The 16,985-nt window shown below is 41.9% G+C and overlaps 1 protein-coding gene across 4 annotated transcripts in view; it reads right to left on the reverse strand.

Annotated features, from left to right (window-relative positions):
• CPED1 (cadherin like and PC-esterase domain containing 1) overlaps positions 1–16,985 on the reverse strand; it is a 281,780-nt gene that overhangs the window by 251,684 nt on the left and 13,111 nt on the right. For 3 of the 4 annotated variants that reach the window (XM_047763880.1, XM_047763881.1, XM_047763879.1), the window contains one exon: positions 6,032–6,218. The exons of the other annotated variant lie outside the window; for it this stretch is intronic. In XM_047763880.1, coding sequence (XP_047619836.1) covers positions 6,032–6,218 — 187 coding nt within the window. The remainder of the gene's footprint in view (positions 1–6,031; positions 6,219–16,985) is intronic. 4 annotated transcript variants of the gene reach the window in all.

Below are 16,985 nucleotides of genomic sequence, written 5' to 3' on the forward strand. Positions count from 1 at the left end.
TGTACTACCTGGGCCTGTCGGAGATTAGGGGAATAAACTAGTGTTGCCTCCTTCCTGAAAACAAAACATTTTTTATGATTTTTAGTTTTTCCATTATACTTGGTTTACAGTGCTTTGTCAATTTCTACTGTACAGCAAAGTGACTCAGTCATACATATATATATTTTTTTCTCACATTATCCTCCATCATGACTGGATACAGAGAGCAAAACATTGGTTCTTTCCCTTGTCACTCTGGGTATGCGGCAGCTCAAGCCAAATTGAAGCCAAAATTATGGTAGCTAAGAGGAATGTCCAGTTTGAGCCCTAATTTCATATTTCCATTTTAGTAATCTTATTATTATATGGTTTCATAAACCACCACATCCTTTTTGAATGAGGTTTGATGTACGTTAAAAAGAAAACTAGCCTGTCTCAGTCATAGAGTTTGACCATCGGCTTGCTATGAGATCAAATGACATACAATTAGTCTAGATCCATGGGTCAGCAAATGTTTTCTACAAAGGGCCCAATAATAAATATTTTAGGCCTTAAGAGTTGTATGGTCTCTGTTGCAACTACCTAACTCTGCTTTAATAGAACAGAAACAGCCAAAGACAGTACAAAAACAAATGTGCGATGGCACTCCAAGAAATGTTGACAGAAACAGGTGAGGGGCCAGATTTAGCTAGTGTGCCATAGTTGGCCAACCCCTGGCCAAAAAATCTATATGGTCTTTCACTGTTTCTATTTCTTCAACAAACATCCCATGTAAAACCCCAAGTTATAAGAACAAGAGCAGTTTGAAATCCTAAGCGTGACTCCAATTCTGTTTTGATAGCAGCATGTGTTTTTCACATGGACTCTATAATATACTGAATTTAAAAGTGCAGGATGTACTCAGAAGTGGACGGCAAAGTGCTAAATACTCATTACCCTTAGAGGGTACCAAGTAATTCTGATCCAATGGGAACGTCTATCAACTCAGAGTCACCTGGATCACACTCTACTTGGGGATCTTACTATGGGACTAGGTTAAGAACTCTTGGAAAACACTGACTCTCTTTTAGGCCATTTTACTACTCCATGTACTAAAACCCTGACTTGCTAAATATTATCTCAATATCGGGAAAGGGAATAATTGGGTGCTTCTTTTTTCTTTTCCTTTAGAAAATTACACATTCTCACAAACATAATGACCTAAGATATATTTTCCAAAGCAGGGGACTGAAGGACCATATATGTGTGTGTTTAACATTCTGCTAAGTTTTGGGGGTTTTTTTCGTCTTTTTAGGGCCACACCTGCAGCGTGCGGAGGTTCCCAGGCTAGGGGTCCAATCGGAGCTATAGCTGCCAGCCTATACCACAGCCACAGCAACGCCAGATCCGATTCGGGTCTATGACCTACACTGCAGCTCATGGCAACACCAGATCCTTAACCCACTGAGCGAGGCCAGGGATAGAACCCGCAACCTCATGGTTCCTAGTCGGATTCGTTTCTGCTGCGCCATGATGGGAACTCTCTAACATTCTGCTAAGTTTTGTAGGTACAACTCTGTAAAGACAATTGTCCTTTAAGTGTCCTCAAAATCAGCTTAAAGCTGAACTGCTTATAAATAACTATATCAGTACATCTTAAGTAGTTCAACGGCATCATAGCAAGAAGACTTTTGTGTCATTTGATACCTAAAATTAATTGTAAAGAGTGTTATTCTTTGAACCAAAAATACATTTCTTAGGACAATGCTCTCCAAACTGGGCTACACCTCAGAGTTACCTATGTCTGTTTTTAACATTGAAATTTCTAGGCCCCGCTCCCAGACTATTGAATGACAAAAATACTGGCTGGGCTTTACTGTGTTTTCTCCCAGAACTCTGATGGGTGTGAGCAAAGTGATTAAATTCTCACCACATATGCTTGTGGTGTAATATCATCACTGCCTTTAACAGATAAGAGAACAGGTCTCAGAGAACTTAAGGTCAAATATCCACAGCCCTATCGTCTTTCTGGATAGAGCCACCAATTTCCATTATATCCCTGGATGAAATTAACCAGGGAAATAACGTAATGCCCATATTCTATTTTACAACCCAAGACTGCTTACTTTCCTACCAGTAAATATTTACTAAATAAGTAGTCAGAAAATTAAATATAATATAAACCCCAAATATTACCCAGCAAGAACAGATTATACCTAATAGTAGACTGGTGCCTGCCTGAACTAACACCCTTCTATTTTTTTCTAATTTTTATCCATTTCTGGCCTCAAAAGGTTAAAAAAAAAAATGTGCCCCCAAGCCAGAAAAAGGCCACCTGTGCTTCAAAGAGAGGTCAACAGACGTGATGGGAGTCAAGTCAAAAAAGGAGAGGAAAGCAGGTGGAATGAATGGATAGAACAGGGAAAATGCATTTTATATTTATTTTCCTGTGACCGAGAATGTATTTTATCATTGGGTCAAATCTGTACCTGGGTACTTAATAACATTTGCAGGAGTGCCTATTTTTTTTTTTTTGGTCTTTTTGGTCTTTTTGCCATTTCTTGGGCCGCTCCTGTGGCATATGGGATGTTCCCAGGCTAGGGGGCTAATCGGAGCTGTAGCTGCCAGCCTACGCCACAGCCACGGCCACACGGGATCCGAGCCGCGTCTGCGACCTACACCACAGCCCACAGCAACGCTGGATCGTTAACCCACTGAGCAAGGGCAGGGATCGAACCCGCAACCTCATGGTTCCTAGTCGGATTCATTAACCACTGCGCCACAACGGGAACTCCCCTATTTTGTTTTAATGTAATATTTTCAAATTTCAAGTTAGCAAACAGCAAAAAGTGCAGTGGTGAAAAGAAAGGTGGGGTAGGTTTCCAGATCATTCCGAATAGCTTCCACTTTCCCCAACCCACTCAATATGGGGAGAGGAAGTTGAAATGCACCAAAGAACACCATACTTTCTGCTACTGTACATGTAGGAAAACAAGCATGACGAGACCACGTGGAACTAAAGCAAAAGAAATGCTGTAAGAATCAAATCCCAGGAAAATATTTTTGAGAGTAAGTGATTCAGTTCAAACCTACTTTGTAGATTAAATGTGTGGCCATGGGAAATAAACTGCAATGAAAAGGTGGCTTTTTTTCCTGTAGGTTAGATAATCGGGGACATGTTAGATTATGCTCACAGAACTTCTCTATCTCCAGGTATTCGACGCTCTCACAGTGAAAACTACAAAATTGAATGAAAAACCAAAATCAATTTCCCATACTTGTGATATTGCTACCCTTTCTGGAGGCCTATCCAGGAATAATATCTTATTATACATAATAAAAAAGTAGCCATTGGATGATTTTTGGGTTTGTTTGGTTGGTTGGTTTTTGGTCTTTTTTTAGGGCCACACCCGTGGCTTATGGAGATTCCCAGGCTAGGGGTCAAATGGGAGCTGTAGCTGCCGGCCTACACCACTACTCAGAACAACGCCGGATCCTTAACCCACTGAGTGAGTCCAGGGATAGAACTGCATCCTCATGGATACTAGTTGGGTCGTTAACTGCTGAGCCATGATGGGAATTCCTGCCAGTGGATGTTTTAAAAACTGAGAGAAATGTGGGAAGAAAGAGTCAAATCAGTATTTACACTGACAAACTCTGGTGACACCATCTAGTTATCTTGTGCTACTGGGCCCAGTACATCCTTTGGCTGCCAGATTCTATTGCCTTCAGGCTGTCTTTGCACTTTCTTGATATGTGGGTGCTGCAAAGTCATCTTCCTTTTTCTTGTAAAACGGACCCAAGGATGTCCAGGCAGAGAAGATACATGTTCTTTGTTTCTCAACTGGAGAAAACTGAAAACTGAAGTTAAAATGCACAGATTGTCATGTTGTGTACACACACAGTCAGCAGCAGCAGCATCCAGGGCACAAAGGCACATGGGAATTTCACACAATGGTGGTGTGTTAACCGCCAATGCGCTGCAGGACTCCAGGAGCACAGATCACAAGGCTTGAAGGTGCTGGTGACACAGTCAATCACCTGGTTCAGTGATGGGCTAAAATATTTTATGGCACGAGAGGCAGACTAAACGTTTTATATCTTTCCTTAACACGGTCAGCTATTCTTATAAATGGTTTTCTGAAAATACCGTAACTTTGGATTGGTCCTTCCTAATAGAACCAACCCCAGTGAGGTTTGCTAACTTTGTTTCCAGTTGCTTTGATATGCCAGAGCATTCAACTTCCCTTTGGCTTTTCTTCTTTTTTTTTTGTCTTTTTGTCTTTTTTGTTGTTGTTGTTGTTGTTGCTATTTCTTGGGCTGCTCCCGCGGCATATGGAGGTTCCCAGGCTAGGGGTTGAATCGGAGCTGTAGCCACCGGCCTACGCCAGAGCCACAGCAACCCGGGATCCGAGCCGTGTCTGCAAGCTACACCACAGCTCACAGCAACGCCGGATCGTTAACCCACTGAGCAAGGGCAGGGACCGAACCCGCAACCTCATGGTTCCTAGTCGGATTCATTAACCACTGCGCCACAACGGGAACTCCCCTTTGGCTTTCCTTATTCGCTTCCAGGAACCCAGTATTCTTGATTTCCATACTACAACTAGGGAAAGGGGGTAGGGGCAGCAGTGGCATTCTCAAAGCCTGTCCTAATGGCCTGGATTCTGCACATTTTTAAGACCTTTCTTCTCATCAAAGTGGATCTCTGGGGGCTCTCTTTCCTGGGAGCTTTGCTAGCTAAGTAGCTTGTAACAGCACTGCCAACTTGGTAAAGGGTGAACGTGGTGAAGGGTGATCATGGCTAAATGTTCCCCCAGCCTCCATCACTGACCAGCGAAACAACACTTTAAAGAGCGAAGGGGAACCTATCTGAAGAACAAGGGCCACGAGGATGGCAAGACGGTTGAAAATGAAGTGACAAATGAAAATTACGTTGCTGTGATCCAACTTAATGACAATAAAATAACACTATGATTTAGAAAAAAAAAAAGAAAGAAAAGAAAGAAAGAAAATTATTGTGGCACCAGGATTTGACTAGTTTTCCCAAAGGAAACCACCATGGAAACCTGGAAATCGGCAGTTGATTCAAATGGCTGTTTCCTCCCTTCCTTTTTAATAAACAGATACACTGTGTGTTATCATAAAGAGAACAATCGGATTGGCTCATGTGAAATGAATGCGGCATATCTTGCCCAGTAGTTCTAATTGCAATGGATGAGTGCAGGGTAAGGGGTGAGTGCAGGGTAAGGGGCCAAAAGAGGGGGTGAGCAACACACGGGTTAAGAGGACAAGCACAGAAGTGACAGCAAAGCCTGCCCTTCCATCACCCCAGGCTTAAGATACGAGGTGAGTCACTTCACCTCTCCAAGCCTCAGTGTCCTCATCTGTAACTAGGGGAGAGATTAGTATTTCTTAATCTCAGGCTACACAGGGCGCTTCGGTGAGGATTCAATGAGGCCATGAATATAGAATATAATATGTCACGTGGCTGGTTGCTCAAGACATGTAAGCTGTCATTGTTATTGCCCTCTTGGACCCTCGTCATCTACTCAACTTCCTTTTCAAATCACTTGTTTAAAAAACGTGTCTCTTGGTTTTCACTTCAAATGACAGAAATAAAAGTACTTGACTATTAATGGCCTGTGAGACAAATATCCACACTTCTTCCACATTTAGAGCCAATCTGTGAATCACATTTAAGCTGGCTCTTTGAAACAATTTCCAGCACATTCTACTTGCAGTCAGATGAAGTGGCAATTTTCTTAAAATATGGAGCAGTTTGGTGCTGGGCAGACATGTATTTGGGCTCATAAACATAAACATTTTTTATGCAGTGTTTCAAGATGAACTATGCAACTCCGAAAGGCTACAAAAATGTAAACAAAATAATTTCAGGAATAAAGAAATGCAGCTAAAGGAAAATGGAGAGGAAGTTTTCTATGATGCAAGAAGGTTGATCAGGGGTGAAAATTTCTTATGATTTTTTTTCTTTAAGGCAAATAGTAGCACATTCCAGAAAGTACTTAACACTAGAAGGCAAGCAACAGTGGTTATTACATCTGACTCTAACCTTTTTCTAGCAGCCTCAGCCCAAGGTCAGCACCGAGCAGCCTTTCTTCAACGATGACAACTGTATAGTGAAGCTGAGTGAGAATGTACTGGTGGAGATTCAGTTCCATTTTGCTGGAAGAAGGAGAATGGTAGAGAATGGCCCTTCTGCCATGGCTGCCAAAGTGGGTCTCAACTGACTCCTCGATCTACAAAGACAAAGAAGGCATAAAATTTTAAGAGGGGGAAAAAAAAAAAGGAGCACATTTCCCTGGAAGGAGATCATGAATGCAAATCAGGAGCCATTCAGACAGTTGCCTTTTAAGTTTTTCTCTAGAAATGAAAGACAGAGTCTCTGAAAGGCTGACAAGGACAAAGGCAACCTCATCTTCTCCAACTGAAGGTGAACTGTATTTTTTTCCCTATTACAGAAAGATGAAAACTTCAGGCTATTAAAATATAGAGTTCCTGGAGGAATACAGTTGCATAGAAATACAGAACTCAACTCTAGCTGAAAATAGAAATTAATAGCAATGCTTTTCATCTGCAGTGTGCTTTTCTTGAGTAGGTCCAGCAGCATTATCTTTTAACAGTTCTTTTAGGGTAAAAATGGTTTCCTCCAAGGGACTCAGGCAGGATGGGTTCTGTGTGGGGAGACGCATTCAGGGAGCAGCGCTGAGAAGCAATCCCAGAGCTGGCTGGAGATATACAAGGCTTTTGCTTCTCTCCATGAGGATGCAGCAAAATCTGAACGCATCTCAGCGAGGCAGGACGGAACTTCCTGAGAAGAGGAGGCTATCACTGAGGTATCATAATCATAGGTTCTTCCTTCAATAGTTTATTGCTCCCCCAAAATAAATATTCTTCTTTCTCACAATGATGTTTGAAATGCCATTATCACCAAGGAAGTTTTGAACTCCCAAGTAGAAAACGGCTGACTCTAAATTCATTATATGGTTTAATGGCAGATACTGTGCGTTTTCGCAAAAACTTGCGATTTAGCCTTGAAGCGGTAGATATTTTTTTGACTACTGGAAGAAGTGATGAGATGGGATGGGGGCTAGGGCAAAAAAGATGTGAGAGGGCTAAAAACAAAAACAAAAACAAAAACAGGCAAGGCCAAAGAAGAGGAGACCAAGGGGATGGAGGAGGAAAATGAGGAGGAAAAGGTAGAAAATGAACTTGGGACTCCACATTGCTTTTAGCGGCAACTCTAAATGCTCTAAATCAAATGTCCTTTTCATGGATCTAAACACATTTTGTACCATGTCTTTTCACTCCTTAAATTCCTTCATTATTTCCCATTCCTGACAGAATTAATTTCACATCTTTATTGAGGAATGCAGGCCATTTGAACTTAGACCCCATCCTTCTTCTCTGGTAATGTCACCCTCTTAATCATTTCCAGTCCTGATCCCACCCTGCTCTTTCAGATTCCACGGTGCCTTCCACCAACAGTCCCTGCCTCTCTTTATACACTTCCACTTAGCAAACTCCAAATCAAACAGAGCCCCTTTGGAAAATTTTCATTGAAATACATCCTTCCATTAGCACCTAGGAAATGGTGTCTCTCTGTGATGTGAGGGTCTTTGCAGGCAGCCTGGATGGTCCCTGTGTCTCTGGTACACATCCTATAGACTTAGTAAATGAAGATACCTAGTAAACTGATGAGGTGCAATGCTCTACCCAGATCTTTGAAGATACATATGGAAAGAAAGAAGAAACAGATTTAGCTTTTCGTGGCAATTCTAAATGCTCTAAATCAAATCTGAAACCTCCATGCTGTCTTAAGATTCCAACAATTTGAGAGCAGGAAGCCTATCCTATTTTTTTTTTTTTTGCATACAAATGACTGCTATCTGAAAATTAATAGACCAAGCACAGTGCAATGCAGAAGGACACAAACTCTGCAGGCATGCTGTTGGGTTTGAATCCCCTAGTTCTGGCAGCACTAACTGTGGACAATACCTTCCTCCCAAGGCTGCCATGAGGATTAAGGAATTAATAATTGTAAAGTGCCTAGAACTGTGCCTGGCATATAGATGGTATGATATGTGTGTTTTTAAAATAATAATAGTCGGAGTTCCCATCATGGTGCAGCGGAAGCAAATCTGACTAGGAACCATGAGGTTTTGGGTTCGATCCCTGGCCTCACACAGTTGGTTAAGGATGCAGCGTTGCTATGAGCTGTGGTGTAGGTCACAGAGTCAGCTTGGATCCAGCGTTGCTGTAGCTGTGGCGTAGGGCAAGCAGCTACAGCTCCGATTCGACGTCTAGCCTGGGAATCTCCATATGAAGTGGGTGCAGCCCTAAAAAGCAAATAATAATAATAATAATAATAATACGTCAAAAAGAGCAGAGCTGGGAACATTGTTTCTGTGTCTGAGCTCTGCCAGGGACACGCTAACATGGGTGCTTAATACCTGTGTGATGAACGCAGTGGAAAGAAAGAGAATAGCTAGTCACACCTTCTGTGCATGGTACGTCGGGAAAACATGATCAGGTATTTTCTCTTGTTAAAGGATATTGCATTTTATTGATTATGAAACTATTTTTTTGGCTTTTAACTCAATGAATTTTATTACATTTAGTTGTGCAAGGATCATCACGACCCAATTTCACAGCATTTCCATCCTAAACCCCCAGCCCTTCCCTCACCCCCAACTATTCTCCTTTGGAAACCATAAGTTTTTCAAAGTCTGTGAGTTATTATCTGTTCTGCAAAGAAGTTCATTGTATCCTTTTGATGATGAAACTATTTAGACTCAAGAATTTAACTGCTAACTGGGACATAATTCCTTAGCAAATGTTGCAATTGTAATGATGAACTTTTAAGAAGGAATATTTGAAAGCCAATACAGATTGAGCCTTTGGACTCAGGAGTTAGAGAGAATGGTAGCCCAAAGGAGGCCAAAATAAACAAACATGCTTTGAGGTGAAAGGGGAAGACAGATGCTTCCAAATATACCAGTGTCACTCAAGCAAAATGCCTAGCGTCCAGAATTCCCTTCTCACATTATTTTCTTTCGTAATCACAGGATGCTGCCCTCCATTTCAGCTGGCTCCATACAGCAGGGATTTCACATGGGGAGAGTGTATTTTCAAACTTTAAGTTTTATTTTGAATGATACCACCTCTCCACCCCCAACACCACCACCAACTAGGATCGGTTAAAATAAGAGCAACCAGCATATCTTATAAGGAGCATGTTCTAAATAAGGTATGAATGGCTGGCCATATTTGATAGCCACCGTTATAACACCCTGACATTTTAACTCACATCTCAGACTACAGAGAATAAATAGGAAATGAGCTTGTCCGTCAAATGACGTTGTATTATCCTGTAATACAAACTGCCCCGTCCTTGTAATATTTATAACACACTGTATCAGCAGAATGGCCCATTACCAAGGGGTGAGAACGGTTCCAGCCGGCCCGACAACAGGTGCACACACTGCGTATGTGAAATACAGTTATGCCAACCGCACCAGCAAATGCGGAATGATCAAGTGCCTGTAGCAGCACTTTTGGAGAGGAGAGCTCTTGATTACTCCTACCATTTGGAGATATACAGATATATATAGATATATCTATCTATCTATCTATCTATATCTATATCTATCTATCTATCTATCTATCTATCTATCTATCTATCTATCTATCTATATTGCGCTCACAGCATATAAAAATTCCCAGCCAGAGATCAAACCCATGCCACAGCAGCAACCTGGGCCACTGCAGTGACAACACTGGATCCTTAACCCGCTGTGCCACAAAGGAACTCCCTGAAGATACATTTTTAGCAGAAGCACACATTTAACCTGGCCATAACTACAACAACTGAGCTTGAGACTTGCAGTTCAGCAGAGGAGAATTTCGAAAGGAGTGAGCATTACTGGCCACTGTCCCTCTGAACCTCCAAGTCACCTCCCTCTCTCCCTTCTTCTTGAGAGATCTGCAAAAGAGTCCCTCAGAAATCACTTTGCTAGACCACACGCAAGTTGTTTTATTACCGAGCACTTGTTTTTATTGGAAGGGCTTCAAAATCTGAAACCTCTATGCTGCCTTCGAATATATTAGTTGGAAGGTCAGATGCAGCAAGACACAGTAGGAACAGAGGAGGGCGGGGAATCCAAAATCTGGATTTGGATTCTGGCTCTGCCACTTGAGTGCTTCACCCCCTGGGGAGAGTTACGTAATTGCCCCACACCAGCACTTTCTCATAGGTGTAGTCGGAGTAACAAATCCTACTCCGAGAGATTGCACAGGGAATGAAATGAGTTTTCTTTATGTGAGTGTCCATCATTGACCAGTACATGATGTTAAATATATACAAATGAAGCTGAATAGAAATCAATATCATATTTTGACTCTAATTTTATATTAAGGATTCTATATGTTTTTCAATTAACATAGTTTGGTCTCTGTCATAAAAAGTGTTTCTACAGTAGACTATATGCTTCTATACACCCTGATATATAATTTTTCTTTGAGGGCTTATCACCTGTTAAGGCAAAAATATGGTTTATTTTTATGTTTGTTGTCTGTTTCCCCACACCATAAAAGAAGGTAAATGAAAGCATATGTCTTGTCTGTTCTGTTCACTTTTGTCTTCCCAACTTAAGAGCAGTACTTGGAGTTCCTGTTGTGGCTCAGCAGAAATGCATCTGACTGGTATCCATGAAGAAGCAGGTTCGATCCCTGGCCTCGCTCAGTGGGTTAAGGATCCAGCGTTGCCGTGAGCTGTGGTGTAGGTCACAGACATTGCCCAGATCTAGCGTTGCTGAGGCTGTGGTGTAGGCCAGCGGCTACAGCTCTGATTGGACCCCTGTGGATTGGAACCTCCACAAGCTGTGGGTGCGGCCCTAAAAAGCAAAAAGAGTACTTGACACAGAATGGGTATACACTAAATAATTCTTGGAATGCGTGAATACGACATCTTTTTTGTTCTCAATATGTAAAAGTCTTTTTTATAAATACTATCATGGAGGATTGGGAGAGAAAGTGGTGAAAATGTGCATTAAGAAATTTATTTCAGTAGAATTTTGAATAGTGGCAAGAATGACAAAAATAGAGTCAAATATTTGAGCAAAGTAATGAATTTACAGTAAAAAATTAATAAAGAGCTATATTATAAAGGCAATATATTTCTCAGTTACTATTAAAAAGTCTTCACCAAGACTTACCACAAAAGCAAGAAAGATAGCTCTTGAAAATATAGTAGAGATGAACAATAAAACTTGCGTTTTTTTTCATATGACAAAAAGATTTTTTCTGGATTTATTTATGACATTTTTTGATGCTCAAATACAAATCATATAGTAGACCTCGGATGTGTGTCATATATAACTAAAAGTCAAATTACCATGCTGTCCAGACTTTTGGCATTTTAGAAATATTATAGAGTCTATCATAGTGAATAACGTTTTAATTTTTCCACTGTAAGAATGAAGATTTTTTCCCACAGGTGAAATATACACCTAGAGAATTCAAGAAACAAAATGGATGGAGTTTTCCAGGATGATGCATACCCTATACATTTTATATTTAAACATTATTTAAAATTGAAGGACAGTTTAGAAACTGCAGGCTCCCTGGATATGCAGGCAAAGCCTTGGAGAATGTTCCCTACCTGAGTGAAACTTTAGGGACCCTCGGCCTTCACCTACAGTTACTCCGAACTAGATAAAAACTGATCTTAAATGTTTATATAGAATAGTTTAAATGACAATGATGAAAATAATGGGTAAAGGAGTTCCCAGCATGGCTCAGTGGTAATGAACCCGACCAGCATGCATGAGGATGCAGGTTCCATTCCTGGCCTTGCTTAGTGGGTTAAGGATCTGGCATTGCCCTGGCTGTGGTGTAGGCTGGCAGCTGTATCTCTGATGATTGACCCCTACTCCAGGAACTTCCATATGCTATGGGTGTGGCCCTAAAAAGCAAAAAAAAAAAAAAAGGAAAAGAAAGAAAACAAGAAATAGAAACAAAAAAAGAAAACAACAAATTTCCTTAGTCCACTGGGAACATCTGAAATACTCACTGAGAATTAAGAGGTACAGTATTTTTGCTCATCAGAAACAACTTCCCAGGAGTTCCCTTGTGGTGCAAGGGGTTAATGATCCAGCACTGTCACTGCAGCAGCTTGGGTTGCTGCTGTGGCTTGGGCACTACCCCTGGTCCTGGAACTTCCACATGCCACAGGCACAGCCAAAAAAAATAAAATAAAATAAAAAAATAAAACTTTTTTAATTAAAAAAAGAAAAAGAAAAAGAAAAGCCTTCCCACTCCATCTATTCCCATCTATAAAATATGCAGCATATAACCTGATGCGAAGCTCTGAGAATGCCTAAGTCATCTCTGTTTATTGCTGTTCTCCTCTTTCACAACTCAGAACCACACTGTATGGAAGAGGGGTCTAGAGCTTGTGTAACTGGAGGAAAGAAAAGAGGTGTCACTGGAGGACAGCAACTTGCAAGGCAGGAAAAAAAAAAAGAGAGAGACAGAGAAAAGGCTGCTTCTCAAACTCCTCAAACCCCAGCCAATGCTCAGTCAAGCTGGGCATAATTTCAACTGTGCGCTGCCCTTTCCTTCCCCAGGCTAACCTCACACAGAGCAGGAATCTTGGAGAAAGGGAGGAATTAAAAACAAACCAAGAACAAAAACAGAGATTTCTCCCCTGGTCCCAATCTGATGTCTCCCACTGCGTGTCTTGCTTTCCCATGCCTCCAAGGGGCCAGCTGCCTGTTACCCCCGCAGAAGGGCTTGTCCATTTCCACCAACATGGAGGAACTTATAGTCCCTCTCTGCTTCTTCCAAATGTTTCTGCTTCTCTTTTCTAGCTGTTTTGAAAGTCATATTAAGCATCTTTTCCAGCCTGCTCTGAAGCCTCTTCCTCCTCCAAGGAATTCAAGACTCCTTTCCTTGAGTGCCACCCACGATGCACAGCTGTGGGCCATCAGTTTACTATTTGCTGTAACTTTACAGACATAGCAAAACCCAGACGAGATTACAAAAACGCTGGACTTCCTGGGAGATGGTGGTCTTGATAGCTTCCTTCGAGATAGCCTTCAGAATAAGATAAAGCTTTAGATGAGATCAGAAGAGAAGGCAGACTGCTTTTTCTTGAGGCACAACTGATTTTACTTCTATTTTGGACCAAATCAAAACCATTCTGAAGGTCCCTCTTTTGTCTCTTCTCCTTCCTTCTGCTTTCCCCTTTTTCAACATTTCTTCCTCCTTTTCCGTCTTAATCACTTGATCACATAGAGCTTTAGAGGAGGAGGAAGTTATCTGCTTTCCATCCTCAAGCCCTGGTTGCATTTTCTGGTCTTAGCCTAGGAGCTCCCCAGCCCTTTGAGACTTACCACAGTGTCAGCAGTAGCTAAAGGACATCCGTAATGAAGAAAACATAAAATCGGCAATGCCCAATTATGAAATACCGAGCAGAGCACAAGGAGAGACCTTGTTCTTTGGGAAAATGTTCAAATAATGGCAAGTCTCTGTCCCCTGATGCCAAAACAAGGAGTTAATTCAGCCGTTCGCTCTTAAAATAGGGAGTCCTTACAAAGGCAACAAACGTAACAGAAAGGAAAGAACACTGGGGTGTTACAAGGATACCAATACCTAAGCATCATACAATCACCTAGTTTCATGGATGCCAGAGACTCAGCATCTAAGACAAGGGCTTTGCCAGCAACACCCCCAAGGCCCTCTGAATCCTGGGTCTGCTCTTCTTCCTTCCCCCCAGCTCACCGCCCCCATTCATTAACTGCTGATACCACTTAAGCGCCACCAAGTATTCTTCCCTTTCCTCATCTACAAATGACCATCCATCTTCCATCCTACTTTTCTTGATGTTGTAAGGATCAAAGGAGACTCTAACAGTGAAATAAAAGCTTTAGAAAAGGTATAGCCCCTCATAAATGCAAGGCGTATTTAACTATCTCTTAAAAAGTGATCACAGGAAAGAACCTCTTGACAATTTTAAATGTTTTCAACTGCTAAAAGATGAACTGAGGTTCAGCTAAAAATGTAAGAGTTTATTGGAGCAAAAACGCATTACCATGCGCCAGCGCCAAACCTGAAATGATTAAGAACAATCCGGCATGGGAGCTGGGGAAACACTTACACAGAGAAAGTCCCAACGCAGAGAAAAGAAATTATGGACAGGCTTTAGCCTAAAGCCTAGTTGGCTGTTTGTGACTAGTTGTCCTTGGTGTTTTGATTTTGTAATCTTGAGCCATTTACGGGCTCAGATTTTGGTTTGCCTACATAGGCCCACACAACCTCAGAGGCACCTCAGTTTAAAGGCCTCCTTGTTTACTTAACCAAAGAAACACCTCAAAAATTTCCACCATGTGATTTCATAAAGGTTCTGTCACAAGTAGAATGCAAAAGGGCAGTGTATCTACATTAGGGGCATTAAAACATTTAAACATAATCAGTGGATCACCACTGCTACTCTTCTCTGACAAACATCCAGTGTCCAAACAAATGTATCATTATGAAAAAAATATGGCCCTGATGCCATTTAGGCAATGGACACACTGTTTAGATGCAGGTGCTAGATAAAAATGAGGCGGTATGTTCCTTGCACAACTAAATATGATTTAATTTTACACCTTGTTATAGGGTCTTATAAATAAATTCACAGTCAGGATATAAAAAGTCCCTTATCACCTTACATTCCCTCTTTGAGGCTTGGAAAATATGATCGCAATTGTCTGGTCCTAGGCCCTTCCATGGTACTCACCTACGAACTTCCTGAACGCCTTATTTTCATTTTCCACGTCAGTCCTATTCTCTTCTCTCCACTCTTCGTACTACAGGCTTGCTGCACATCCTCACTGCCCACCCTGTCCATTTGATGACCTTGACTCTCCTCTCAGCCCGGCAGGGCTCTCTGCATTTCACCTCTGCATACGTAAAGCCCCCAGGCCTCAGCATCAGGCCATCATAAAAAAATTGGGGGTGGGAGTTCCCATTGTGGCTCAGCAGAAAAAAGAATCTGACTAGCATCCATGAGGACACAGGTTCGATCCCTGGCCTTGCTCTGTGGGTTAAGGATCTGGCTTTGCCACGAGCTGTGGGGCAGGTCACAGATGCAGCTCAGATCCTGTGTTGCCGTGGCTGTGTAAGCCAGCAGCTGCAGCTTCAATTCGACCCTTAGCCTCCATATGCTGCAGGGTGTGGCCCTAAAAAGACCAAAAAAAAAAAAAAAAAATGGGGGGTGGCCAGCCAAGAATCTCTTTCAGCACCATAGTAAGCATACCCTACCCTGTATGGGGAGGTCAGCCTCAATACAACACCTACCAGAGAATTCAGACTCTGAGATGGGGATTAAGATTCCCCATCCACTGCCGATCCTTTCACCACATTCATACTCTCAGGGGAGGTTCCTGAACCCAACTCAAGTGTCTAACATTGTCACTCCATGCAGATGGCATCCTTGGCTCCTTTCTCTCCCCCCAGTACTTACATCCAGAAATCCAGGGTCCCCATGAACTGCACTGATGATTATAGATGGAAACCCCACATATTCCATGCACCTGGCCCTGCATCTCCAGGGCAACAAAAGTCACCTCCAGTTCCTGGTCAAATTAAATGCTACAGAATGGAGGTGCACATTTCACCAACCCAGAAGAAGCCCACCTCATTCTACCCTTGTGGGGGCCAAAGCATTAAAAAGAAGGGAGGAATGAGTATGAAATATCCAGGCACCAAATTCTGCATAAAGGAAACATCCTATCTTAAAGCAAAAGTATAGACCAAGTCTCCTTAAGTGCACATTTATGTCTCAGCCCACATTCTGTTTCTGTGCTTATTCTGAGCATCCTTGTAGTTGTTCAGTCTTTACGGCCCCCTCATCTTGTCCCACAGCTCACTGGCCAGCACAAATATACAACTTGGGGACCAACCTGGGTAACATCTTTCCCAGCCTGACTGAACCCTGAGAGCCCTCTTCCCCACACTTTCCCTCCAGAAGCCTCCATCCAGTCAACCCTGATCCTCCAACACTGCCAGATGCTACACTATCACAGCAACACAGCCTTACACAACCTCACGTATTCCGTCCAAAATCTTAGAGCTCTCCACATTACACATGCATTCTAGAATGTTTATTTGAAGGCCAGCTTTTTGCTTAAAAAAATTAAAAACTGGCAGGAAATGACAATATCCAGTAATACCACAACATAAGCCCTCTCTCCAGAGGAAGGAATAAGACATCATCTAATACTGTTATCAAATTTTCAATTCCCTAAACTCTATAATCCTTTCTGTAAGGGATGGATTGAATTGCAGAATAGCATTTGGCTTTTCTTTTTCTTTCTTTCTTTTCTTTTTTTTTTTTTTTCTGTGACTGGCTAGAAAAGTAAGTTTCCTTCTGAGAAGCCCAGTTTATTCTTAAAGGGCCCCACAGATGGTCATGGGTCAGGCTTGAAGAAGAAAGCATCTCTTCTAACAGGCAGATTGCTTTGGTTTTCTCAGGAAAGCAGGAGGTAAGGACATCTTATAAATAGCAAAAGACCTGGATGAACCCAAGGGAGACCAGCCTTTAAGAATCCAATTGAAAGTACAAAAGGAAAATTTAAGGACTGCTGGACACCACAGGAAGTCCTATACTGGACACACAGCATGAATTGTACGAGTTTCCATTCATCCATTCATTGAACGTGTGCTGTGCCAGGCATTGTGGGAACTCGATCTCTGCCCTGATCCAACTGCCAGTAATTTATTCCAAGGTTTTGTGTAAATGCTAGACTTCACAGGGAGCAGTTGCATTATTTTAAGTACTCGGGTACTTGGTCAGGGTTTTGCTGAGAATTGTGCTTAAGGTCATGTGCACATCATCAGATGCTGAAACGTGCTCCCATTTATATCACAGGAAAGGGCATCCTTTTAAAGAGTCATGATTCTATATTAAAAGCAGGAGACAATGCTAGCTTCTTGAAATTTATGTTCCTGACAGAATA

This window comes from Phacochoerus africanus, chromosome 16, assembly GCF_016906955.1.
Source record: "Phacochoerus africanus isolate WHEZ1 chromosome 16, ROS_Pafr_v1, whole genome shotgun sequence".
NCBI classification, from domain to species: domain Eukaryota; kingdom Metazoa; phylum Chordata; class Mammalia; order Artiodactyla; family Suidae; genus Phacochoerus; species Phacochoerus africanus.